This window comes from Eulemur rufifrons, chromosome 4 (genome assembly GCF_041146395.1).
Source record: "Eulemur rufifrons isolate Redbay chromosome 4, OSU_ERuf_1, whole genome shotgun sequence".
Lineage (NCBI taxonomy): Eukaryota > Metazoa > Chordata > Mammalia > Primates > Lemuridae > Eulemur > Eulemur rufifrons.
In genome coordinates this window covers 53535619-53562779 of record NC_090986.1, presented here as the reverse complement: position 1 = coordinate 53562779, position 27161 = coordinate 53535619, and the positions used below count along the sequence as shown (strand labels likewise).

At 37.4% G+C, this 27161-nt stretch overlaps 1 protein-coding gene across 4 annotated transcripts in view; it reads right to left on the bottom strand.

Moving 5' to 3' along the window:
• Window positions 1–27161, bottom strand: part of DIAPH3 (diaphanous related formin 3) — a 464837-nt gene that overhangs the window by 425417 nt on the left and 12259 nt on the right. The window contains exon 2 of one of the 4 annotated variants that reach the window (XM_069467186.1): window positions 7250–7282. The exons of the other annotated variants lie outside the window; for them this stretch is intronic. Within the exon in view, the coding sequence (XP_069323287.1) occupies window positions 7250–7282 (33 nt within the window). The remainder of the gene's footprint in view (window positions 1–7249; window positions 7283–27161) is intronic. 4 annotated transcript variants of the gene reach the window in all.

Here is a 27161-nt window from a genome sequence, read left to right as displayed (position 1 = left end):
TAGCTCAGGCCATTTAGATAACTGCTACAGCTTCCTCACCATCCTCTATGTCTTCACTGCCCCCCACCCCTACTACTCTGTAGCAATTCTCTAGACTGACACCATTTTCATCTAACTGAAAATGCAAGTGCAATCAAGTCCTTCACTTCCATGCTTAAACCCTTTCAATAGCTCCTCATTACTAAAAATGATAACATTTCAATCTTATCTTGGCTCAAAGGTCCATCTGGATCTGAACCTTACTTCCTCTCCAGACAATCTCTTCACCACTCCACCAACTTACACTGTGTGATCTAGATGTAATGAATAATCTAGAATCTTCCAAACAAGCACATGCTGTTCCTTGTGCCTAGAACCCACCCATAATTCATATCCCATCCCCTTTACAAGGCTCATTTCAACTCAATCTTCAGCTCACAGCTTGAACTACAGCTCATGTAGGAACCCTTCCTGACTCCTCAAGATTGGGTTAGATGCTCACAAACCTAGTGCCTGCCATTACATAGTATGTACACAATTCTAAAACTGTCTGTGAACATGTATGCTTACTGAAGTAAGCTTTAAGTCTTTGAGAACAGGGACTATCATTTTATTCATTAAACCACCCCTGGAAGTTAGCATGGTTCTAAGCATGTGGTAGACATAATATAAATATTTGTTAAGTGAGTAAACTAATGATTAGCTTCCTATCTTCTAGGCCTGGAATACCAGCCATCACTCCTTGCCCTGTTAAATCTTGCTCAACAATATTTTAAATAAGAAATAATTAACATAGCATATCAAGGAGAATGCCAGGTATTATGCCTTTTACATATTCAATAAGACAACCCAGACTCTTCCCAACACTGATAATTCATGGAGCAGTCCCCTACACTAAAAGCAAGCATGAATTTCTGTATTGTAATACCATAAGCTAGTAAGAAAAATAGTCATTCAAAAAAAGAAGCACAAAAATCACTAAAAAAAATTAATATTCAAGAAATGCCTAAATTATATCTGCCCATATCAACTCAAAGTACAGTTCTAATTGCATATATCCAAATATTATTAATATTATGTACTTGAAAGGAGATAAAAATTAGCTCTGTAAATATTATACTGTATTTTTAAAAGGCATAGACCAATATCACTGATACACAAAAATTATCAGAAGACATCAACACATCAACAATTGCTTTCTACCTGCCAACCTGACATGCTTCCATTCCACTGATATCCCAAAGGTAAAATTATTACAGAGTAAAAAAAACTACACCAACTCCTGCCAGCCTGGATTCTAACTTACCCTTCAAAACTCAGCTGAAAAGTCACCTTCACTGTGAAGTCTTGCTTAAAATCAAGTTGACCTCACTACTTCCACTGAACCCTATATACTGTTTCAGTCTCTATCACATTATAACTACTGATTGTGTACACTTCTGTTTCTCCACTGTACCCAGAGGTCAGAGACATTCCTAACCATCTTTGTATTCCTACAACAGGACTAGGCACTCAACAAATGTTTAATGATTAAGTGGTCAAAAGAATGAATAAACAAGTTGGCACACCCTACTACATCTTAGTATATTCAACTCTGAGAGCTCTTGATTTTGTTCCCAAATTTCTACTGATTTGAGGAGGAGCTCTCTAAACTATCCCATAAATATTCAAAGATTCTAAGATAGTACTTAAGTGTTACTACTGAAAATCTAAAGAAAGGAAGTCCTAATTAACTCATTAATGGGCTAAAAAAGGCCCACCTGACTTAGTAAATAGTTTAAATCTTATAGAACTTGCTTTGATGTACTTTACATTCAGTTGTCCCAGTCCTGGTATGTATACTTTATATAGAAGAGTATATTTCGAATATATAGTTTTACAGAAAAACCATGGTGAAAAAAGGTTATACTTTTTGATTTATCACTCATTGTTTTTAACTTACCAAGGAAAATATAAAAAGTTAATGAATATGGAAGATAAATTTAAATTGTAGTACAGAAAGCTTTATATCCTACTAGGACAATAAGATAAAATTATTTTAAATAATTCTTCTAGGTTGGCCTCTTATTTTTTTTTAAGCTAATGATTTATGCTATGTTACCTGACTTGCAAGTTAGACACAAATTCAGATAATTAAATTCATTTAGGCCGGGCGAGGTGGCTCACGCCTGTAATCCTAGCACTCTGGGAGGCCAAGGCGGGTGGATCGCTCAAGGTCAGGAGTTCGAGACCAGCCTGAGCAAGAGTGAGACCCCCGTCTCTACTAAAAATAGAAAGAAATTATCTGCCCAACTAAAATATATATAGAAAAAATTAGCCGGGCATGGTGGTGCATGCCTGTAGTCCCAGCTACTTGGGAGGCTGAGGCGGTAGGATCGCTCAAGCCCAGGAGTTTGAGGTTGCTGTGAGCTAGGCTGACACCACAGCACTCACTCTAGCCTGGGCAACAAAGCCAAGACTCTGTCAAAAAAAAAAAAAAAAAAAAAATTCATTTAACTGGGTACAGTGGCTCATGTCTCTCATCCTAGAACTTTGGAAAGCTGAGGTGGGAGGGTCACTTGAGGCCAGGAGTTTGAGACCAGCTTGGGCAACAAAGTGAGACCTTGTCGCTACAAAAAATTAAATTTTTTTTTAAGTGTTCATAGCAACTTTACTCGTAATAGTCAAAAACTGGAAACAACCCAAACTGTTGAATAGATAAACCAAACAAGGAGCCAGACACAAAGGCAACATACTGTGTGATTTCATCTATGAAATGAAAATCTGAAAACTGAACTATAGTTCAGAATGCTGATAAGTGTTTGTCAAGAGCCAGATGGGAGAAGAGAACTGACTGCAAATGGGCACAAAGGGAACCTTTTGGGATGATGGAAATGTTTCATATCATAACTGTAGTGTATACATAATTGTACACATTTGTCAAAATTCAGATTGCACCCTTCAAACTAGTTCATTATACTGTACATAAATCATACTTCAATTTTAAAAAGTATATGTTACTAATCATACAATATCATGAATGCATGGTTTACCAAGCATTTTTACTTAATTTATCCCTTAAACCCTAAACCAAGGCTCAAAAGCTATATAACTTACATAAAGTCATGCAACTAACAAGTGGCAGGGCTGGCACTCTAACCTAGCTTTCCTACATATAACTATGTGCAATAAAGAACAGATGCCAAAAGAAAGACCTCATCATTTCCTCTAGTTTCTGTGTGGGTCATGAAATCAATTTAGTGGATTAGACCACCATTTTTTTTAATGAAATGGAAAGGAGTGAAGAAAACTGGAAAGGAATAAAAAAGAAAAGATCAGAGTTCATTATGCTTCGAAATGTTAAATATTGGTTATTAAACTTTTGTTTCAACTGAAAAACAGAGTTTGGGGGTTTATGTATACTGGGCTACAAAATAAAATGTATTTCTTACTGTGGGTCCTACTCAAAAAAAAGTATGAAAACCACTGGAGCTGACCAAACAAGGGATTACAACTGTAAAGCTGGCTGTCGTGAGATAAACAAAGAGATGGAGAAGATCAGTAGAAGTACCGTGCTGCAGACAAATGTTTGTAAAGGACAAAGGAGAAAGCACAAGTCAAAAACAACTCCTAGACTCCAAAAACACTCAGTGCACACTTGATGGATAATTAAGCATTGTTACATCTACATTTAATTTCTTTCAACTTATCTCTTCCACCTTACCTTCCCTCACTCTAATTCCTCTAACCTTTTTGCCTCTTTTCAATCCAGGTATAAACAACGGAAGGTTATAAACTAAAAATGATTTCTTCACCTTTATATTACCCTAGTACCTGAAATGCACTTTATACATAGAGAATGCCCAGATACTTGTGAAATAAACACTATGTGTAGTCTATTAACTATGCCTAGGGACCACAACACTATAGTAATTCTTTATTACTTTAACAAGACAGTGTCCTGTGAAATTCAATTCTGATAGTAACTCAAGCAGTAACCTTGAAATGTGAAGTACTTTTGCAGGCCTTTAACAGAACTTAAAGAGACGTGTTTTTAACATTAATGTTTCCCATGATGTTTCCATTTAGTATCTCTAAAATACTGTTATTCAAATGTATGACTACAGCACAAGGCTATTCTTATATGCCTCTCTCAAGTTCTGCCCAAAAAAAGGCCATTCCCATTAAGAAATTCTAAATTAAAAGCACACATGCAATGTTTGTGTTATGAGATGGCAAATTTTAATTAGAAAACATACTGCCAGCACATATCAAAGCATCAGTGGAAAATGCTTCCCAGAGCTCTAACATACCAGAAATAGTTTAAAGAGCCCTCAAAATATCCAGCTACCCTTTCACTTCTCACAGCTTTGTACTGATCTCTACACATCCCCTGGGAGGCTCAGCTCCAAAGGTGTCACACCGCCACCACCTCTCTGTCCATACATCAGGAAATATTTTTTAAAGGGGTAAAAAAAAAAGGCAGAACTGAATGCAGCAGTTCAACATACTTCACCCTTAGTGAAACTCACCAAAACCCAAGAGGAAAGGAGAGGAGGCATAATTAGTCCTGCTTTACAAATAAGTGAAAAATGAAATAAATCATTGATTTGTCAAGGTCACAGAGCTAAGATGTAGTAAATTTCTGTATTTCAACAAGAATCTTCCGGTTCTAAATCTAATGCTCCTTCCACATTGCATCAGTCAACAATGAGTAAGACAGAATTTATTCTTTAGTGTCTCCTCTTAAAGACAGCCATGCTTATTCTCAAACCTCTACAATAATGCATCCAGCTGCCTAAATTAGACGACCTACTTGATCCTTCCCTAGATTAACCCCTGGCCTACTCAAGGGACAAGCTGAAGCATAAGATCAGAAGAGAATAGTGAGATGAGGAGACACCAGTTTAGTCAGCAAGTCCATGTGAAGAGGGCCAATGAGGAAATCAGGAGAGATGGTCATGTGTACATCTAAGAGGAAAGCAGAAGTAAGGCAACATTCAGTGATCCAGACAGGTGGTCAGAAAGACTGACAGAAGATCCATGTCACAGCTTCCATACCCTGTGCAAAAGGCAAGACTCCATCTCTAGGAAGCTTGACGAGGGCCAGGCCAGGCCTAGATCCAATACCAGGCAGGTTATAAAAGTAGTGACTCTTTCACTTGTTCAATGAAAATTTTAACATGCTTACCATGTGCCAGACAACATTCCAGGTACTAGAAGTATTAATAATAACATATCGTCCCTGCCTTCAAAAGGTTCAAACTAGTAAGAAAGACAGTAAGTGATACACTACTAAAAATATATACTTGACACTATGGTAACAATCTAAAAATTTTGACTTTACCAAGGCCAGTTGCAAGGATAAGGGGAAAGGTGAGGAATGCGGGCAGGATAGAGAAAGAATTAAGAAAGTCTTCAGTGAGGAACCCAATTATTGATATAAGACAAAGCAACACAACTTCTGGAATAGCCCATTGAAGCCACTCTATGATTTTGTTTCTAAAATTTAGGGTAAAGATTGTGGGTTGGCAGTGTGCAAAGACAGTCATATACTGAAAGTAAGGGCAGAGTCTGAGTGAAAGGGGAAAAAATACAGTGTCCATAAAATATGAACAAACCTCAAAAATATCATCACACAGGATACTATCCACCAATAAAAGTGAATGAAGTACTGATACATGCAACAATGTGGATGAACCTTGAAAGCATTATGCTAAGTGAAAGAAGTCAATCACAAAAGACCACATATTATATGACTCCATTAATATGAAATGTACAGAATAGGCAAATCTATAGAGACAGAAAGTAGACTGGTGGTTGCCTAGGGCTGAGGGAGTTGAGGTAAAATGGACAAGGACTATTTATAAATGTGAGGTTTCTTTGGAGGCTGATGAAAATGTTCTAAAATTGATTACAGCCGATCATTGTACAATTCTTCTGAATATACTAAAAACCACTGAATTATGAGTGAATTGGATGCTACATGAATTATATATCAAAGCTGTAACAAATATACCATAGTACATTCTTATAAAAATTCAAATATAAAAATTGCAGATGGTTTTATTATCCGCCTTAAGAAGCCATTTGCAGGCTAGGTTAAGTCAGCACAGTAAGTGTATGGGATTTGGAACTACGTGGAACAAGATTCAAGCTACAGCTGCACCGCTTGTCAGCTGGGCACATTTGGGCAAGCTACTTATCTAACCTGTCTGAGCTTAACATTGTCAGTTATAAAATAAAGACAACATCTACCTTGCAAGGTGAGAAGTAAGTTACGTAATCCAAATAAGTGGTCTGTATTGCTACCATTTTCTAAATGTTAGTATATGAAAAGTAAATGTTATCCAAAAAATTACATACATATCCTTTTCTTAGACAGTATTCAGAGGAATAAAACATACCAATATTCTAATTCAATTTTTCAAATCATTCGTGTCAAGATCTATGTTTCATTCATCTTTGCAAGTCCACCTTACCCAGGTGCCTAAGATGGAACTTTGGATCATAGGTGCTAAACATTTTTTGAGTGTTTATCATGGTCTAGTTACCCTGTTTTGTGCTTGATAGATGATAAAGCTGAATTCAAAACGTGGTCAGGGAAATGCGATGCTTTTTCCTCTATATCATGCTTACATATTTTTGGTGTAATTGCTTATTTGGGTTTGTTGTTGTTCTTGCTATTATTCCTTTACTATTAACCACAAGTTACATTCAAAAATATATTTCTCAGAGAAAACTTAACTATGCAAGGATTTGTAATTTCTCAGAAAAACTTGACTCTGTAAGAAGCTATAATCTATAAAGTGTTAATTACTTTTAAGAAGCCCTATTATTTTCAACATGAAGAACATATAGTAAAGCATGCCTAGTTTTCTCATTTTTAAGCAAAAATTTAAAAAATATATGCATGATATTTTAGTCTAGTTTACTTTAATTAGCAACTACATATTTCTGAGAAGCTGACACGTCTTTAGCTATTTTTCCTACCTCTTTTTGAAGTATAAAATTCCTTCCCAAAGAATGAGAGCTGATTTGAATGACTCAAAGTTGACTAACAATTTGTAATTAAACAAATTTTTTAAATTAACATATCAACTATTCCCTTTCACAACTTAAAAGCAACAATTTAATGCGTTTTAGCAGTTCTGCCTCTTATTTTAGCACTATAAAAACAGTACATTTCCAATACGTGCAGCTTTTAGCAATTTAAAAGGTGTTAGTAAGCATGCCACCAACATAACATAGTTAAAATTCATAACAAAGAAAATGTTGAGGATAACCTTACCATATCATCCGTCAGCGTCCTAATATTTAAATGCTGCAAATGAAAAAAACCAATCGTGTCAGTAATTTATAAGAGCTTTTTTTAATTTTAGTTAATAGAGTACATTCAAAATTCTACAATGCTAACTCGAATGTAATTAAATTCCTGACAGTCTAATAAAAATGTATTATATATTGTTTTAATCTCTTTCTCAAAAAGATGGACAAAAGTTACCCTGTACGTGGTAGTTTCAAACATTTACTAAAATTTATTGACTTTGTAAACCACACAAACTAGAAAAATAATTTGGGACAATAAATATATTCTCCCAATTAATAGTTTTAATTACTATTAAGTATATGAACTTAGAACACAATGAATATAAGACTTAAATGATTTTCAGAAAATATTTCTAATTATAAAACAGTGAAACTTTAAATTTACCATTAGTATGCAGCATAATAGATAATGAAGTACTTTGCTAGCTTAATTAACTTAAACAATTCTAGTAACGAAGAAGAATGTACTAGAATGACTATCTGCATCTTTAACATCAGCTTGATTTATCACCAGGAGTGACAGTAGACACTTTTCAGTTTCATTGCTGGCTTCAAGAACCCTTTTGCTGATTTCCTCGCCAGACAAACATAAGACCACTTTAAAATGTGAATAAATTAGTTTTCCTGCAAAGTGCAATTGAAAAGAAAAAATAATTATTTAGAAAAAAAAGAAAACACAGAAATCTAAGTTTTATAGATCCCAGAGTAGGGCAACGTTTTGTATTCAAGTAGCTAGATTCAATTACCAATTCTCCTCTCTCCCATTCATTGAAGCATTATATCTTTAAAAGGGCAGAGAAAGGGTCAAACACATTTTCTAAACAGGAAAACAGGTCTACTCTTTTATAAGCATAAAAGGACAGGTGTTAACAATTATCACCTAACAGAATAAGTGGTACATAGTTAAATTAAACATTTATTGAACGGAATGAAATTTATCATTCATGTTTGCATACTCAAGCACACCTTTATACTCATGAATCTACCTCAGTGATGATCCAGATTAAAAATCTGTACGGTGTAAATCACTATCCCAGATTCTCCATCCCCTTTCTTTCACCAAGATGGTCCTTTCTCTAGTGCAAAGGAAAAAAAGTAACTGGAGGAACCTAAAATGAACTGTGTATATGCCAAAGAGAATGTGGCCAAATAAATGACCATGAGCCCACCGCGAGGTTAGAGATTGAGCTGCCTGTTGAGTTAGAACTACCCACTTTGACCTAGAAATAAGGAAATAATAATAGTGGACAAACTAAGCATTAGTGTCTAATACTTGGGTATAAAATTTGCTTTTTATCAATACTATCTTCAACCTTTGACACTAACAAGTAATGCTTCTTATGGTCCTTATGAGTGAGTATGATCCTGAGCAGGATTGTAAAGTTTCTAAGGCACTTAGGGCCAGAGTGTCATCCCTGAGATCATTACTAGTACTAAACCCAAAACTACAGGGCTCTCGAGTTTGCAGAGAAAGGAGCTGGGGAAATGCCTGCATGGGCTCCCTTCCTATGACTGCCTGCTATATATGCACCTTCCTGCCAAGGGAGGTTTCCAGCCCACTGCACTTGGTTAACCACATGTCTCTCTTTTGTTATTCTAATATCACAAGTATCACCCCAATAACAACTCATATCAATCTTGAAAGGGGTCATTTCAAGTGTCTGTGACAAGAAAAGAAGAATGTAGTCAACTTCTGACACAATAAGCATGACAAGTGGCCTAATGCTTAAAAAATAATGCCAAAGAAATCAAGTATAAGGCTGAAATCCTATTTAGAACAGTATGCCACAATGAAGAGTAAACATCTATTTACACAAATGAAATATTCCCAAAGACCAGTTTGAGTTGCTTCAGGAAAACGCCATAAAAGTGATGTTTAAAAAAAAAGAAGAAGAGACAATGAAAATAGAAAAACAATTTTAAGAGAAATAAGAATAGGGCCCATGCAAGATTTATGATCTAAAACTGCACAGAAGATACAGAAAGTAAAAGTACTAGATAGGAAAATAAGAAATATAAATTTCATGACGTAAAATCCAGAAGATATAAACGTCTCAGAGATACATTTTTATATACCTTCAAAGGCCTAAAATTAGACAGCCTTTTAAATTAGAATTGGGCTCAACTTTCAGGAAAAGAGTAGTCACTCTTGGGTAAAAACACGGCAACACAAGGATCCATTTTTGGTCATAGTTTTTTTATATGTATATTCTTAAACTACCTCATTGAGAGTCTAGCTTTTTTTCCCCCCCTAATTAACTTGCTAGAGGCTTGCAGTGTTTTTTAAAATTATATAGGCATGTACATAAGCCCAGTTACAACTTATATTGTTATATGCAATGTTTCACAAAAAAGAACATGTAATGAATCACAACAGAATTACAATGTAAGGGTAGCTAGCTTGCAGGGAGAAATAAGAAAACTCGAAGGGATGTAGGTTTGGAAAGTACAATCAAGACTGACAGAAAAGAAAAATGCTAAGGTCAAGTTCATTATTCCTTCTCTTCTGGAGAACACTTACCTATCTCACCACCAGCAAGAGAAGCCAGTAGGAGAGGAAATGACAGCAAATTCAAGGACCCATACAGGACTGGAGATATTGACTAACAGAGTAAACAGCTGGAAAACTGATCTGAGAATGTTTCTATATCAAAACAGTAAAGTCAGAATAGGTTTCATTTCAGGATTTAGCTTCTGAAGAATTGAGATTACGTAGTTATTTGTTTATACACATGCAATCAAAGAAACCACTAAAGAGGTTAGCATTCAAAATCTGAACAGATCTAAGCACTAGTAATTTCCTAAAAACTGGAATATTCAATCACAGTCTACTTCAAACAAAACGGGAAAATAAAGAAATAAACACTAGTGAAAAAATGTAAAGATGATATCAAGTAGCACTCTTTTGCAGGATGTTTGAATGTTAATATTAAATTCAAGTTTATCATTAAAAAGTTTACATTATCTCAAGGTCCTGCCTGTTTGGCTTATACACTTATAAAATAGGGACTACCCATTAAATTGAAATTGCTGAGAGAAAGGGAGAAAAGAAGAGAAAATGACTGACATAAAATCCTCAGATAATTCTGTCGGCTTTTAGGCTTACTTGTATAAATACAAAACCATAAGGGTAACATCCTTAATTAAAATAAGAAAAAACTTTATAACACAAAAATATTGCTTTCGTACCGGTACTTGAGGTACTGTTTAAATGTCTGGTTAACTTAATCAAGACACTTAAAAAATGAAGTGCTGCTGTTTTATAGCCACCAGCAATGCTCTTTACTATCTTTCAGTTTGGGAAAATAGGAACTGCATACACATCAGTCCAGTTCATGAGTAACCTTTGCTGACATGCACTCCAAGAAGAAAACAGAAACATAAAATCAACTATTAAATGAAAGCAACTAGGAACACCTTTAAAAATAATAACCTGATAGCCACCTTTTGTGATTATATTAATATTTACCCAGTAAAAAGTTAAAAGAATACAGTTTTAGACATATTAACTTTCACACCTAAATGTGACTTTGTGACCTTTAGTTATATTACCTAAATATACGCTTTATGGCATTGGGATAGAACAAAACTAGTGATGATATTTAAATATAAACAGTTCTTTCCACAGGACCACTGGTATTAAAGCACATTAGGGCTCTTTTCCAAACCAAAAACTCACCCTTCTTCCTGTGGTTCTATGATTCTCAACTTGCTAATTCTATTTTCTCCCTAAAAAGCAAGGAGTGCCACATATAGATGGGTAACAATGCTTTCTGCTAATGACACTTCCTAGGATGAATGGTCAAGAGGGTCACTCTGGAATTGAAAGAGGGAAAAAAAAAGCTTTTATAGATTTTTCTTCAAAAGAACATAGGATTCAGGGGGGAAAAAGTAGAAACACAGAACATAGGTTTCTATATTCCCATTTAAGCAATGCATCAAAACTTTTATTGAAGACAGTGCATGCTGTCGAAAAATAGATTTAGAGCATTCAGAGCACTGTGCTAAATGCTGTGACTATCAAGAGGTATGTGAAACAGTTACCCCAGTAACTTAGTTTACAAGTAAAGTAGCAAAGTTGGATAAATTATAACATACAAAGCAACATAAAAACCCCAGAGGTCTACACACAGTGAAAAAGATTACAAACTATAGCCCAAGACTTTTAGCAAATTTTGTTTTCTTTCATTGGTTAGCATACTTGAACTAGCAGGCCAGTGGAGCAAAGATCTGTCCATTGATGTCATTAGGAACATGACAGCCACCATCAGATGTCAAGCTAGCAGGCTTGGATCAATTTGTTATTGTCATCAGAGCCAAATATATGGTAACATTTTTAAATAATCTTTGGTTGATACAATTTGATTCTATTAAATTTACATCATTTAACTGGGTCCTTATGAGGAATTGTCAACAAGAGGAAACTCTGTGAGATTAAAGCCTGTAAACACACTTGACTCAGACACAGTTTTCATGAACTGGACCCTCTAGACCGGCTGGTTTTCAGCTTTTTAATGTACATGAGAATCATGCCAAGACTTTCTTTTAAAAAACAGATTCCAGGGCTTCAGCCTCCCAACATTCTGATTCAATAGGTCTAAGGTGAGACTTGGAACCTACATGCTTAAGTGGCCATGCTTGTAATGATGTTGCAGCATGTCCAGGACCATTCAGGAAACCCTACTCCACATTCCACCATTGTCAGCCATTAAACATTCTCTTAGCCTACACATGTATGAATTTGTCATCATGTGGCTCACTTTAAAAATCAGATGTCCCTGAAATAAACCACATAAAGATTATAGATAAGAAGTATAAGAGGATTTCAAAGAAGTGAAAGGCAGGGAGCTAGGATAGTTGGGACAAACTTTACTGCCATGAAGTGACAGGCATCAATTAGTACTATTTTAAGAAAATTAGACAATGTCTGGTATGTAGGATGAATTACCAATTGCATCATTTATTCAAATGTTTAGTCTATGTCTAAGGTAAAATCATTCAATCTCATAAGCATATATTTAGTACGTAACTATTGAAGATTGTTCATTATATCAAACCATGACATGATACTATTTGCTTGACAAAATGAGTAAATGACAAGTTATGGACTGACATAGTAATGTTATACCTTAAGGGGAAAATGCAAAAATTAGTCTTAACCACATCTGTGGCTGACAGTAATATGTTGCTCACACTTCTGTTTTAAAATCCAGATTATTCCTTTCCACCAATAATTTATAAATATATACTTCAACCACATTTCTACTTCACACACCTGTGTTTACCTTAATGTCAACACCAGTTATAAAGACTGTGGAAATTTAATGTAACATTACTACTAATGATGGCACTAAACACACCTATGGAGTCTACCTAAGGATCATCTCCCCAGCAACTACACAACACACATAGATGTGAAAATATTATTCTTCAAGGGCTCCAGATTTAACATCTAAGAAAGGTCCAAAAATAACACTGAAGCTTTCATAGCAGTGAGGACAAGAGTAGACCTGGCTCTTTGATACTGTACTAAAGAAAAACTTTTAAGTTGATAGCTCTTCATGTGGTAGGTTTTTCAGTCTGAGGTGGAAAAAAGTGAGAGAGGAGATGTTAGGAACAGGTGAGAATTAGGAAAAGCTCTCCAGCCTCTTTTAAACTGTTCATTTTTTTCAAAACAGTAATTCTGCCAACCTTAGAAAGACAAACACACCACCCATTATCCAAGGCTTCTCTTCTGTCATTCACCCAAGAATCCAGACCTCCCTTCTCCATAATTCCCACTTTGTGAAAGGAGAGTCATCAAGAGAAAACAGTTTCAGAAAGAGGCATCACTATCATTCAAGTGTCCACAGAAGTTGAGAGAAAATATTCATTTCTGAAAACACAGCAGGGTTTTCAAAAGGATAAAAAGGCTACAACATAGCTGATAGGAAACGACTGCCTCTCTAGAAAAGTCAATTATCATATTGTGGCTTGGAAGTCTAACCTAGATTACACATCACAGCAGGTACACACTTAACAAGTCATTTTTCATTCTAACATAACTCCAGAGTCCTTTTTCCTCCAATGAACTCAGTCAATGTTGAGGTAAAATTAAAGAGAAAATATAATGGCTAATTCCAGTAACACAGTTTTAATATCTATTTTAAGATGTTCTCTTCAGCTGTTCCAGTTCTTTTTACCTATACTAAAAGATCAAAAACTCTTCTGTATTATATCCAGGGAAAAGCAATTCGAATCATTGAACCACTTCACAAGTAGCTTTGGTTCTAGGTTTCTAGAATCCAAGACCTTTTCACCTGGAGAAGGCTGAAAAGCATTAAAAGTATTTGCTATAGAGAGTTAAACTGATCCCCATAGCTCCCAGAATCACCTTGAAGTTTATCCAAATTACTAAATTACTTCTGAGAGTGCCTTAGCCTCCTAGATGTCTTGTCCAAGACACAAATTTAGACTGGATATTCCTGAGGCCAACATAGTGCCACACAATATTTCACATATATTTGAGAAGGATTTTGCCTACATTTCAGCATCACCATAGGGAAAAGAAATTTGGTTAAACCTTTTTAGTGAACAATTTGGTAAAACAAATCCCATGTTCACACTTTAACCTAATAATTCACTCAGGAAATATGAAATACAACCAAAGGTTCATATGCAAATATGTATCACCAAAGCATTACTTTAAGTAGCTAGAATTGTAATCAACCTAACATTTCCTAAAACATGAGAAAGATTAAATAAGTCAAAGTCCTGCCATATGGACTACAGTGACATGAAAAAATGCTTACAATACAATGATACATGGGAAAAAGCATTTAAAATTGCATATGTGAAAGAAAAAAAAGAAAGAAAACTGCACATGTGGCCAGGTGTGGGTGACTCACGTCAGTAATTCCAGCACTTTGGGAGGCTGAGGCAGGAGGATCACTTAAGCCCAGGAGTTCGAGACCAGACTGGGCAACATGGCAAGGCCCTGTCTCTACTGAAACAGCTGGGTGTGGTGGTGCACTTGTAGTCCCAACTACTCAGGAGGCTGAGGTGGGAGGATCACCTGAGCCCAGGAGTTGGTGGAGGCTGTAGTGAGCTATGATGATGCCACTGCACTATAGCCTGGGTGACAGAACAAGACCCCGTCTCCAAAAAAAAAAAAAAAATTGCATATGTAACATAATCCTAACTTCATTACTGTAAAGAAAAAAATTAACAGGAACCACTGTTAATTTTATATATCTGGATTGTGGAATTTGGGTCATTTTTTTTCATATTTTCATGTGTTTTCCCAGTTGTCTAACAATGAGCATATTTATTTTTATGATACAAAAAGCTTTTTTTTTAAGTTGCTATGGATAATACTTTTGACACTGAACAGAAAACATAGATTACTTCCTTTTCAAATAAAAAAGTATGTATTAGTAAAAGAAGAAAAAATGAAAATCTAAAAAATATAATAAATACTGTGAGCACAGACTTTTTAATAGGCTGGGCTTTGTGATGCATATTTTCAAGTGTGTCAGAATATATTAAGTATTGTTCATTTGTTTCCTAATTCACATATATAAATTAACCAATCTCAAAAAGCTCCTTGGTTCTGTGAATTATTGATGTTGTCACCTGCTACAGACTTAATTCCAAGAAAAATATACGAATCACTACATCACAAGCACAAATCCTTTTGACACAAATTCAATTTCTGTAGCAACAATAATATATTGACTTAGCTTTATTTTTCCATTTTATGACACTTACTAATGGTAGAGATAAAAGAAATCTATCATTTTTCTTTATTGTAAATGTAAACGATACCATGCCATCTTGAGAAAGTTAAGGTAAATATCACTCACTAGATAATCCCTTAATGTAAATGAGGACATGATGCCAAAATATAAGAAACAAAATATAAGACTTATGATTTTTCAAGCAAGACCTAGGCTCATAATCCTAATTTTTTTTTCTAGTACACGGCATAATTAGGCTACCAACATGTGCAAGACACTACATTAAATATCAAGAGGACCAACTCTCTGCCCTTAGGAGCTAATAACCAAAAGAATTGGCAAGAGAAGTAAGCAAATAATCAAAATGCAAGACAATGAGATAAGCACCATAACAATGTATTCAATGGTAATTCAAAGAAAAGCCTCTACCTGCTAATTATATATGCTTAAATACATGCTAATTAACATGCAAACATTATAGCAATGATCTAAGACTAGAGTCAAATACACTTTTAGCCATGATTCAGGTACAACTTGTAATATAGAATTTGTTCTTCTTAGAGAATGAGATTCCTAAAATATTCATTCATTCATTCATACATGCAACAAATATTTATTATACATTACAGCGTTCTTGACAAGGGATATACAAGTAAATACAACAAAGATTTTTGCCCTAAGGAACTTATCTTCTATTGGGAAAACATGATAAACACACTAAGTAAATTACTTCTTTAGTTAGGATGTTAGAAGGTGATGCGTGTGCCCTGATAAAAATGAAAAGTATTTTGCAACAATTTGGATGGAACTGGAGACCATTATCCTAAGTGAAGTATCTAAAGAATGGAAAAACAAACACCACATGTACTCGATATTAAATTGGAACTAACCGATGAGCACATGTGCACAGAGGGAAATAAAACTCAGTGGAAATCAAGCAGGGGGGAGGGTGGGGAGGGTGAAGAGGAGAAGGGCAAAACCCTACTTAATGGGTACAATGAACACTATCTGAGTGATGGGCACACATATAACCCTGACTCAAGCATAGCAAAAGCGATCCATGTAACCAAAACATTTGTACCCCTGTAATATTTTGAAATAATAAAAAACAGTGAGCTGTGATGACACCACTACACTCCAGCCTGGGCAACAGAGAAAAACCCCTATCTCTAAAAAAATAAAAAACAGAAACGTAAAAAACAAATAAATAAAAATTAAAATGTAAGCCTCTCAAAAAAAATAATAGTAGTTAGGCCAAGATGGGCCTGGGATGCAGGGCAGAAGGGTTTGCAGTTGCAATTTTAAATATGTGGAATTGGGTAGGCATAGGCCTCATTGAGAAAGTGGTGTTTCAGCAAAGAGCTGAAAGTTGGCTAAAAAGTCATCTACGTGGATGGAGCAGGGGTAAGTGTTTCCGACAGAAAGAAAAGCCAGAACAAAGCTGTCAGGAGAAGTATGTCTGATGCTCAAGAAACAAGGAAGCCAGTGTGGCTCCAGCAATACAAAATGAAGTCAGAGAGAAGAAAAAGAAGGTAGGTCAGTCCCAGACCATTTTACATTTTAAGGACATGGGTTTTTATTCTTCTGAATAGTCACAAATATGTTGTAAGTGTAAAAACATTATAAATAATCAACTTACACAGTAAATAATAGTCAAATCAACATGTTATGCGAGTTACATGGGGAGGGGAAAGGTCTGTACTCAAATAATTATTTATTTCAGGGCCTTTTTAGTGGCTTGTTTGGTTATGGGGCAAGGAGTCATATTCTATAAGGTATTATATTAGAAATACTCCCAAAACACTGTAAAGCTAATAAAGGCAATTTTTAGACAAACTCAGTTAATTCTATCAACTATTTTTTTAAATATAGAATTAGGCCAGGGGGTGGAGGGGATAGCCAGACATGTTTGGAGAAAAGAGGATGAGGGGAAAAAACTTCCTTACAACTGTTTAAAAATAACCCCAAGGACCCCTCCGAAGTCTGATCATTGGCCCCAGGGGCTATCCCTCAGAGGTCTGCACACAGATGGGACAGTGCTCCTCAGACATCTCAGCCCCAGACACAGGGACCCTCACCTGCACCAGCCCCATGGCGCCTCCTCCAGCTCCTGTGATCAAGGGACCCCTTTCCTTCCTACTAATCTCTGGGTTACCTCAGCATCTCCAACTTGCCCTTTACCTTTCAATACTCTTCAAAGTGATCCCCACGTTGAATTGCCCATGGTTTCTATTTCCAGTCTGGCCCTTGACTGAGATGCTGCCCCAGTCCCTTCCCACTCAATATCCGGGCTCACACTGTTTCGGTTACCCTATACACCCTCCTACTCACTTTCAAATGCTGCCTGTTTCAGGAAGGTTCTCAAACCTTCCCAGCATCAAACATGCCCCTCCTGGCTCTCAAATGCTGCCTTGTGTCGTGGCATAATAAAGTAGTAACAAGCAGAAGTGAACAGCCTGGGATCTGGAATCAAACTCACCTGGATTGGAATTTAGCTCTGATATCGATCACCTGTGTGACCTTGGGCACTTGAACCCTCTGAGCCTCAGTTTCTTATCTGTACCATGAGGCTAACAAGCATTTGTCCCCATAGGCTTGATAGAAGATTTAATGGAAAAGGCCATGCAAAGTACACAACATACTACACCTGTGATTAGGAGGCTCTAAATGTTACTCTACTTGTTTCTCATTAACATGCTCATAGGCAACACCTTGATTCAGATCATAATTGTTATCATTGTCCTCATGACTAACCCCCCCAGTCTCCTCCCTGGAGAGCTGGGGCCCCCAATCATTGTCTAATCCATTTAAATCCATGTCATCTTCCCCTCTGGGCTTGATTTTTGTCATGGTCACTTTGCCAGTAGCTCTATTTTGCTGGATATCAGTTATACTGGACTGTCCTCTTTTCAGCTAGGGCCTCTCATGTGTTATCATATTTCTTTGGGGCTCAAATCTGGGGGTTGAGAACTTTAAGCAGTGACAGTTTCCTAATGACATCCCCAGAGCCCACATGTTGCCTGGGCCTCAGGAGAATAAGTCTGATGGATGAATGAGATGTGAAGTAAACAAACTGAGAAGCTATTGCACATATAAATTTATAGCAAGGGTGGATCAACCTGAATTGTTATCAAAAAATGATGACCCCACCTATGTCTCACCATAGCCTTTTTGTCACAATTCCCTTGAGTCACTGATCACTGTTTGTCTTGCAGTTTTTGTTTATGTACCACCATCATTTTTTTATGCGGCAGGTACCATGTTTTGTTTAAATTCAAATCCCTAGACTTAGCACAGTGCAGGGAACATTTTAGGCCACTGGTTTTCAACCTGATCACACTCTTTTCAACCTGACTACACATGAAAATCACTTGAAAGTTTGTTTTCTTTTCCCAATAGAGATGCCTAAGTAATAACTCAGAATACTCAAAGGTGGGGCCTTCCACTCTAACGTGCAACCAGGGTTACAAACCACTAAGGCAAACTATTTTAAATTCAGTCTTCTAGCATTACACTTCTAGTCTTCTAGTACCAAAACTATCATCAAAAAATCTCCAAAGATTCCCCCGACGTAAATATGGTTAGACGTCTGTTGGTTTGTCTGCTTGGTGCACACCAACCCTTCTTTGCAAATGCCTATGCCATACAGGTGGGACCAGCAGCCTTCATTGTTTCTTGTAAGCCAGCCCTGGCCACAACAGAACACAAAGCAGGATAAAAACCCAAGCAGAGCCAATCAAATTCTCACTCTCCCAGAAATCTGGAATTGGAATTCAGAGATGAAAATCAAGCTCTGCTCTTGCACGGACCAAGGGCATATGTACATATCTGGAATTGTGGGGCTCTAGACTTGGCTGTGTGAAGGTCAAAGCAGCGGAAGTCACACTATGCAGAGATAAAACAGTGGAGCTAATGCCTAACGAGAAGCAAAATGACACTGTGTGGCCCCAGAGGGAGAGAGAACAAGAGAACCTGCCAGTTTTCACTTCCTGGTTTCAGTCCCTCATGAGGGCCAGCCACACTTACTGTTCCTGATTCCAGGAACTACCTGTGTGTCTTTACAATTTCTCCTTTCAGACTTAAATTAGATATTGTATGAAGGTCTGTTCCTTTAAGTCAAATGGGCCGTGGCTGAGACAGAACCCAAGATTGCAAAATGGGTCCCCAGGTAATCACATGATATAGCCCACCTTATCATCATTACTACCACCACTTAATGGGCACTTTACAATTACTAATGTACCCAACAATCCTATCAATTAGCTATTATCTCCATCTTAGAGATCAGGAGATTAAGTGGCAAAGAAGGGACTTGCCAGAGATGGTGAGTGCCCAAGCTGGGAATGGAACCTTGCTCATTCTGACTCAGAAACCCAGGCTCATTCTCTTTCCCTTTCCTCAGTCTCTACTATGATGATGGGACAGCCACTGTTATCAAACCGAGGGAGGAATACATACAGCAGAAATGAAGCAGTTTCTGAATTATTTATAGGGCAAAGAAATCTGAAAATGAAATCTTAACAAGAAAGATGAGCATAATTCCAATTGGATGATTATTAAATGGTAACAACACTGACTACAAAGCCATACCTTAAAACTTCAGATGAATGAGTATGGATGGGGAGAAGGGGATTGGAATTTTTATAAACTAAACATGAAATCAACCATGTATTTCTAATAAAGATACATGGCTTGCTAGGGAGTTTCCTTCTTTGTTTTTTAAAGCTGTTCTCAAGTATAAGTATATAACAGAAATGTAAGGAATGGTTGTTTTTGGTTTTTTTCAGAGAAGGTTGGACTCCCTGGGCTCAAGTGACACTCTTGCCTCAGACTCCTAAGTAGTTAGGACTACAGGCATGTGCCACCAAGCCCAGCTTTGAATACTCTTTTATTTCACATTTATAGATATTTTTTAAAACTGTAATACATACCACAAGCCTTATAAGCCATGCCCTTCCAATTCAGACTTAAATTAAATATAGGCCAAAATTATTTGCTTTCCAACATCACTCAAAAAAAAAAAACAGCTCAAGTCAGAAATTACACAACAGCTAATCAAAGAAATTTTAATTGTTTTAACTACTGATAAAGTTTGAACTTTTCTAAATAACTGAATTACCATTAAGTTTTCTTGCATAATTTGATTACTACCCTCTAAATTGTTTTATCACTCAAAAAGAGTCAAAAGATGATTGCATATTTACAAAATTAACATCTGAAAAACAGAAAAAGAGCACAACTCAAGCTTTTTCATGCAGTTCCAGTACTATGCATAAAATGTGGGTTACATTTTACATTTCTTTCAGAAATACTAATCAAGCAGGATATAGTTACTGAGCATCTAAGCTAGTGAGCCACCAGGCTAAGGCTGGGATATAAAGACCTATATAAAATACATCACCTGCCCTGAAAGAGTTTATAATCCAATAGATTCTAGAGGAAAAATAAATAGGCTGAGTCACTTATTTTCCCTTTTTGGCTATTCAAAAAATAATATAACATTAGTAACTATCCTATCAGGACTAAACATACTGAAAAACATGGTTTCCTCATCTGAATACTTTCCTTTAGTTATCCAAAGGAATCTGGAGAATTTGGAGATAAATCCTAGAATGAGAATAGATAGAGAGCAGCCCAATACTGTACCAAACTTGCACTGTGTCATATGGCAACACAGTGAAATTACAACATAAAACATTCTATGTCACCAGTTTGGTTATGAACACACCTATTTCTGTAGTCAAGCCACAAGCTCAAGCAACTGCAGCCTAACTGTCTTTGGCAATCTTCCAACACCACCAAAGTAGACTTCAGCAATGACACCCTCTAGCAATAATCCAAGCATTTCTGTATAGGACTTTTAAAGGTACAGTAATAGGGCTTGCACAGTAGCTCACACCTGCAATCATAGCACTCTGGGAGGCCAAGGCAGGAGGATAGCTTGAGGCCAGGAGTTCAAGACCAGCCTGAGCAAGAGCGAGACCCCATCTCTACAAAAAAATACAAAAATTAGCTGGGCATGGTGGCATGTGTCATAGTCCTAGCTACTCAGGAGGCTGAGAGAGGAAGATCATTTAAGCCCAGGAGTTCAAGGTTGCAATAAGCTCTGATGAGGCTGCACTTTAGCCCAGGTGATAGAGTGACACCGTCTCAAAAAAAAAAAAAAAAGTACGATAATAGTTTTATGTTGATTATCACACCATTCAAGCACACTAATGAAATAAGTCAACACAAGTTTTAAGAAGTCAGCAGCTGACAACCGCAGGTATGGGAAAGTACCCAATGATCCTACCAACTAGTGTAAATGACTAAGGACCACAGATCTTGCAAGGATAGGAAGGTACTTCTCCTGTGCTTATTTCTGTCATTACTGATGTTGTTTTGCTCATAAACTTATCACTGACGGTAGCTCCAGACGTTTTGAGGGTGTATCATCTTTGCCAGAATAATGTCCATGTTATCTGGAAGGGGTAAATCATCACATTATGAGAAGGCAGTCTATAGGAAATACCTGACTTACAGGTGTAGCCTCTAAGGGCCATAGGCAGTCCCTTTAAACATCAGTGTAGGCCAAAGTCTGTTGGCTAAAGGAGAACTAAGAAAAAAAAAGTGCTGCTAGAGCACCATAGGGAAATTCTCACCATGTGTCCTCAACATGTGCAAATTTCTATTTGCACAGCAAAGGGAAAGTCACTGGGAAAATATAGCCATTTTTGGAAGACTGAAGAACCAAAGTTCTGAAGTATAGGAGATTGGGACAAAAAAGGTAAATTTGTTCAACAGGTACTTGGTACCTGTTTGGAACTGGAGACTCAAATAAGGAAAATTTCCACCTCATCCTCCCTCATTCCCCCCACGCCCCCCCACACACACACCTGTTAGTCTAGTAAGGCTAACAGAAACTTCATCTCTAAAGTACAGTACAGTGAGATGAGTGCTACAACACCTCCTGGTCTAAGCATTCCAGGAGAGCTACTTAAGGGTACCAGGAAGATCTCAGGGTCCAGATTCTCTTCAAGCATTGCACAGAGGACAATGGAATGGACCAAACCAAAAACAGAGGGAAAGCTTCCCCGACAAGAGATCTAGCTTGTAAAAATACACTACTTGCACACTAAAAACTAGGTGAAAGAAGACAAAAAGAATGAATGAACGGATAAATAAATAAATGCATTGCAATCAGGCAGGGACCTACAAGGAATTTGTATGGATGAGAACTGGATTTCGGGTGGAAAGTGAGGGGTTCAGTTCTTGTGGGTGTTGGGACTCAGAAAACAATACCCCAAAATGAAGGCCTCAGAAGCAGCTCTTGCAAGTTTTTCTCTGACCTTCTCCTGCCCTCTTGTCTCTCAGTACCATGGAAACTAGAATCCCTCTTACTCAAGGTGGGTCAGAGAAACCAGAAACCCCTTTTCCCCAAAACCAGCCATAAAACATAAAAAATATTACTCTAACTTCCCCCCACCACCACCGTTCTTTGTAAAAATCGGCCATAAAGAAATTACCTGACCTACTTTGTTTGATTATAGGTCATAAGACCCCCATTGCAGACAGGGCCCTGCCCCACACCCAGAAGGAAGAAATGCATGCTCAGAGAAGCCAAGAAGAGTCTAGACAGAAAGGTCTTGCTGGGTTTCCCCACTCAGTCTATTTTTGTCCAATCACATTTCTACATGGCTATCCATACTTTGTTAAACCTAAGTATAATAAAAATGGACATTACGGTGGCTCACACTTGTAATCCTAGCACTCTGAGAGGCCAAGGCAGCTGGAGAATCGCTTGAGGTCAGGAGTTCAAGACCAGCCTCAGCAAGAGTAAGACTCCCATCTCTACTAAAAATAGAAAGAAATTAGCTGGACAACTAAAAATAGATGAAATTAGCCAGACGTGGTGGCACATACCTATAGTCCCAGCTACTCAGGAGGGTGAGGCAGGAGGATGGCTTGATCCCAGGAGTCTGAGGTCGCTGTGAGCTAGGCTGATGCCATGGCACTCTAGCCCAGGCAACATAGCGAGACTCTGTCTCAAAAAAAAAAAAGGACAATTTCCCCTGTATCTTTGGGTCGTTACTTTGAAGTCCCTTGTATATATATATATTCACATGTCTTTTCTCCAATTAATCTGCCTCTTCAGTGATTTTCAGTGAACCTTCAGAGAGAGAGCGAAGGTGACACTTTCCCTTCACTCCTACTTGGCCAAGGACAAAATCATTAAGGGACAAAATCATGCTACTTGGCCTTTAAACTGGAGACGACGGAGGGGAGAAACTGAAGAGTTTTAGGCAGTTTCCATAATCACACTTAAGTTCCCAAAAAATTGTTTTGGCAGCAATGTGGTGGATGAAATAAAATAGGCCCAAGAACTAGAGCCAAGGAAATGATTCAGGAAGCTGCTGCAATAATCCAGCAGAGAGATGAGAGATGAATAAGGTCAGGGACAGCAGGGTTACAGAACAGGAGAATGCTCTAATAAGTACCCCAGGAAGCACAATCAAGGTTACTGGGTGACAAACGGATATGGGAGTTAAAGATCAAGAAGTGCAGAATAAATCTGAGGGTAAAATGATGACATTCACTCAGAGAATACAAAAGAAAAAAGTTTGTGAGGAAGGAGATAATAAGTTCAAATTGAGATATGGCGAGTTTGACGTACCTATAATCCATCCATATATAATAAGTTGAATATTTTGGACAATACCTCAAAGAAGAATCCTAAAATACAGATAGAGTTTAAGAAGTTATCAGCATCTAGATCTGAGCTATCCAATATGCTAGCCATTACCCACATATCGCTATTTAAACATAATTTAATTCAAATTAAATCAAATTAAAAATTCAGCTCTGGTAGCACCAGCCACATTTCAAGTGCTCAAAAGCCACGTATAGCTAGTAACTATCAAACTGAACACAACAGGACAAACATTTCCATCATCTCAGGAAGTTCTATTAAAAAGCACCAATGTAAATGGCAGTAAAAGCTAAAGAAATGGATGAGCTCATGCTGGAAGGAGGTATAAAGGAAAAAGAGAAGATGAAAGGGATAGTACTTGGGAACACTAATTTTAAAGGGTGGGAAAGGGGTGAGCAAAGATCAGGAGAGAAGAACACGTCCAGCCCAAGGTTTCAATAAGTGAGGGGTTAAATATTAATATGTTGAAGAAGTCAAGTAAGATGAAGCTTAAAAACTCAGCCATTGGGTTGGGGATTTGTTGATCTGCTAAAGCAACTCCAGAGGAATGACAGAAGCAAAGGCAAGGTTGAGGAACCAATGGGAGATGGCTCATCCCTCCTTTATGAATGTACCCTACCCCTTACCAATGCTATCATAATAGCAGCAACAGGCTAAGAACTATTTAGTATGGCAGTCCCTGGGTTGCAGACCACCTGACTTAAATGGCGGTGTTTGCTACTTACAAATGGGCTCCCAAGGCTCCCCGTAAGGATAATTTATAATTAAATAATTAAATTAATAGCCCAGGAACTAGTTTCTTCCGCACATGTAAACAAACCCTCATGGCATAAGCGGTTTGTTGGCGCAGCATCCTTACACTAGTGGTTAGTCTCCTTGTTTGTACAGTCGCTGACACACAGCATCACTTTTGTCTTAACTTTTTTATTTTATTTTGTGAGTCTGTGTTTACCCTTATGACCATACATCCAAAGCGCAAGTCCACTGCTAGTCCAGGTGAGCCAGCAGCAAAGAGAAAGGTGATTACGATGGAAACAAAAGTAGAAATAATTAAGTGTTCGGAAAAAGGCAGATGCCATCATTCATAGGGAAAGCATTAGACTTCAGTCGCTCGGGGACTATCGGAACAATTATAAAGGATAAAGTGAGGATAATGGAACATGTGAAAGACAGTCCTCCAATGAGAGCATCAACTATTACTAAGCAGCATAGTGGATTAATTATTGAAATGGAAAGATTATTATTGATTTGCACGCTTAGAAAGTAAAAGTAGTTGTGATGAGGAATTTGTTGCAAGTAAAGGTTGGTTTAATCATTTTTAAAAATAGGGCCAATACGCATAATATTAAACTGCAAGGGGAGGCAGCCAGTGCCAATGTAGCTGTAGTAACTAAATTTCCTGAAATGTTGAAGAAAATTATTGAGGAGGGGGGTTATTTGACAGAACAAATATTTAACGTAGGTAAAAGTAAATTGTCCTGGAAAAAAATGCCTAAAAGAACTTATTTCTTGAAAGAAGAAAAAAGTGCTCCAGGGCATAAAGCAGCAAAGGACAGACTAACCTCATTGCTAGGGGGCTAATGCATCTGGAGATTTAAAGCTCAAGCCTTTGCGTGTTTACTGCTCCAAAAATCCAAGAGCACTACACCGAATTATTAAAGCAGCTCTTTCCGTTATTTGCAAGTCAAATTTAAGGGCCTAGGTCCCACTTGCCATGTTTGAAGATTGGTTCTTGAACTGTTTTATTCCTGCTGTAGAATGTTATGATTTGGAAAAGAAAATTCCCTTTAAAATTCTGCTTGTGCTAGACAATACTCCAGGACATCCAACGTCTTTAGATGACCTTCACCCTAATGTAAAGGTCGTATTTTTACTACCCAACACTACATCTTTACTATAGCCAATGGACCAGGGAATCATTTCTGCATTTAAGAATTATTATTACACTTAGAGCATACATTCTCACAAGCAGGCGGGGCTACAGAAGATATGATGACCTTGAGAGAGTTCTGGAAGAATTATAACACCGATGATGCCATCAAAAAACATCACTGATTCTTGAAGGAAATGAAGCAATCAACAAAAGGGGAGTAGAACAAACCACGTCCTGACTTTGATGATTTTCGTAGCTTCACAAAAGAAGACATCTCCGAAGCCAGAAAAGTTGTGGTGGATAGTGGCAATGCTCTGCAATTGGACATCAGTGAAAATGTCATCAACTTACTAGAGTCCCATTCACAAGAATTAACCAATGAAAGACCTTATGGAGATAGAGAAGCAGCTGATAGAAACATAAGAATGTGGCCGGGCGCGGTGGCTCACGCCTGTAATCCTAGCACTCTGGGAGGCCGAGGTGGGCGGATCGCTTGAGCTCAGGAGTTCGAGACCAGCCTGAGCAAGAGCGAGACCCCATCTCTACTAAAAATAGAAAGAAATTATATGGACAGCTAAAAATATATATAGAAAAAATTAGCCGGGCATAGTGGTGCATGCCTGTAGTCCCAGCTACTCGGGAGGCTGAGACAGGAGGATCGCTTGAGCTCAGGAGTTTGAGGTTGCTGTGAGCTAGGCTGACGCCACGGCACTCACCCTAGCCTGGGCAACAGAGACTCTGTCTCAGAAAAAAAAAAAAAAGAAAGAAACATAAGAATGTGAAGAATCAGAAAATCCAGAGCCAAGAAAGTTTACAACAAAAGAATTAGCTGAAGCCTTTTGTCTCATTGAAGCAGGATTTGCTAAGCTTGAGGCGCAAGCTCCTAACATTGAGCAGTTTACAAAGGTTTGCTGTGCAGTTATGGAGAATATCAGCTGCTACAAGGCCATTTATGATGAAAAAAAAAAGAAAAAGGCTGTGCAGACAACCCTAGATACCTTTTTCAAGAAACCGACTTCAGTGGTGAGCACCCCTCTCAGGCAACAGAATCAAATCCTAATTCTCCAGCACCCACTCCATCCTCTCCAGCACCATCTCCATCATCACCTTCCAATTAATGTTAGCTACCTTCTTGCCTCAAAAACGCCCCTTCCAGTCAGTAAGCAAGACAGTGATGCAACATTAGGTGAGCATTAACCCTTAATATTCCTTTTTGAAATTTCTCCTATCTCCTATCAAAACTTTTTGTATGAGTTTTTCTGTTTTGTTTATTTGAATTAAAAGAAAGAGCACAATCATTTCTGTAACTTATTATTACACTACAAGGACATTATTATTTTTATTATCATTACTGTATTGCACTGTATTATTACCACATGTGAGCCATTATAATAGTTATTATTATTACCATATATGCGCTGTTCATCAAGGACCCCACTAACATACAAACCCAACCTAAAAAGGTACTCAGGAAGATATCTCATCTGTAGCCTGGGGGGTGCTTGTACTTACGTGTTAACCTCCATTATAGCACATCAAATCATCACATCTAACCTATAATATAGCTACTACTGTTCCTACTTCACCAATGAAG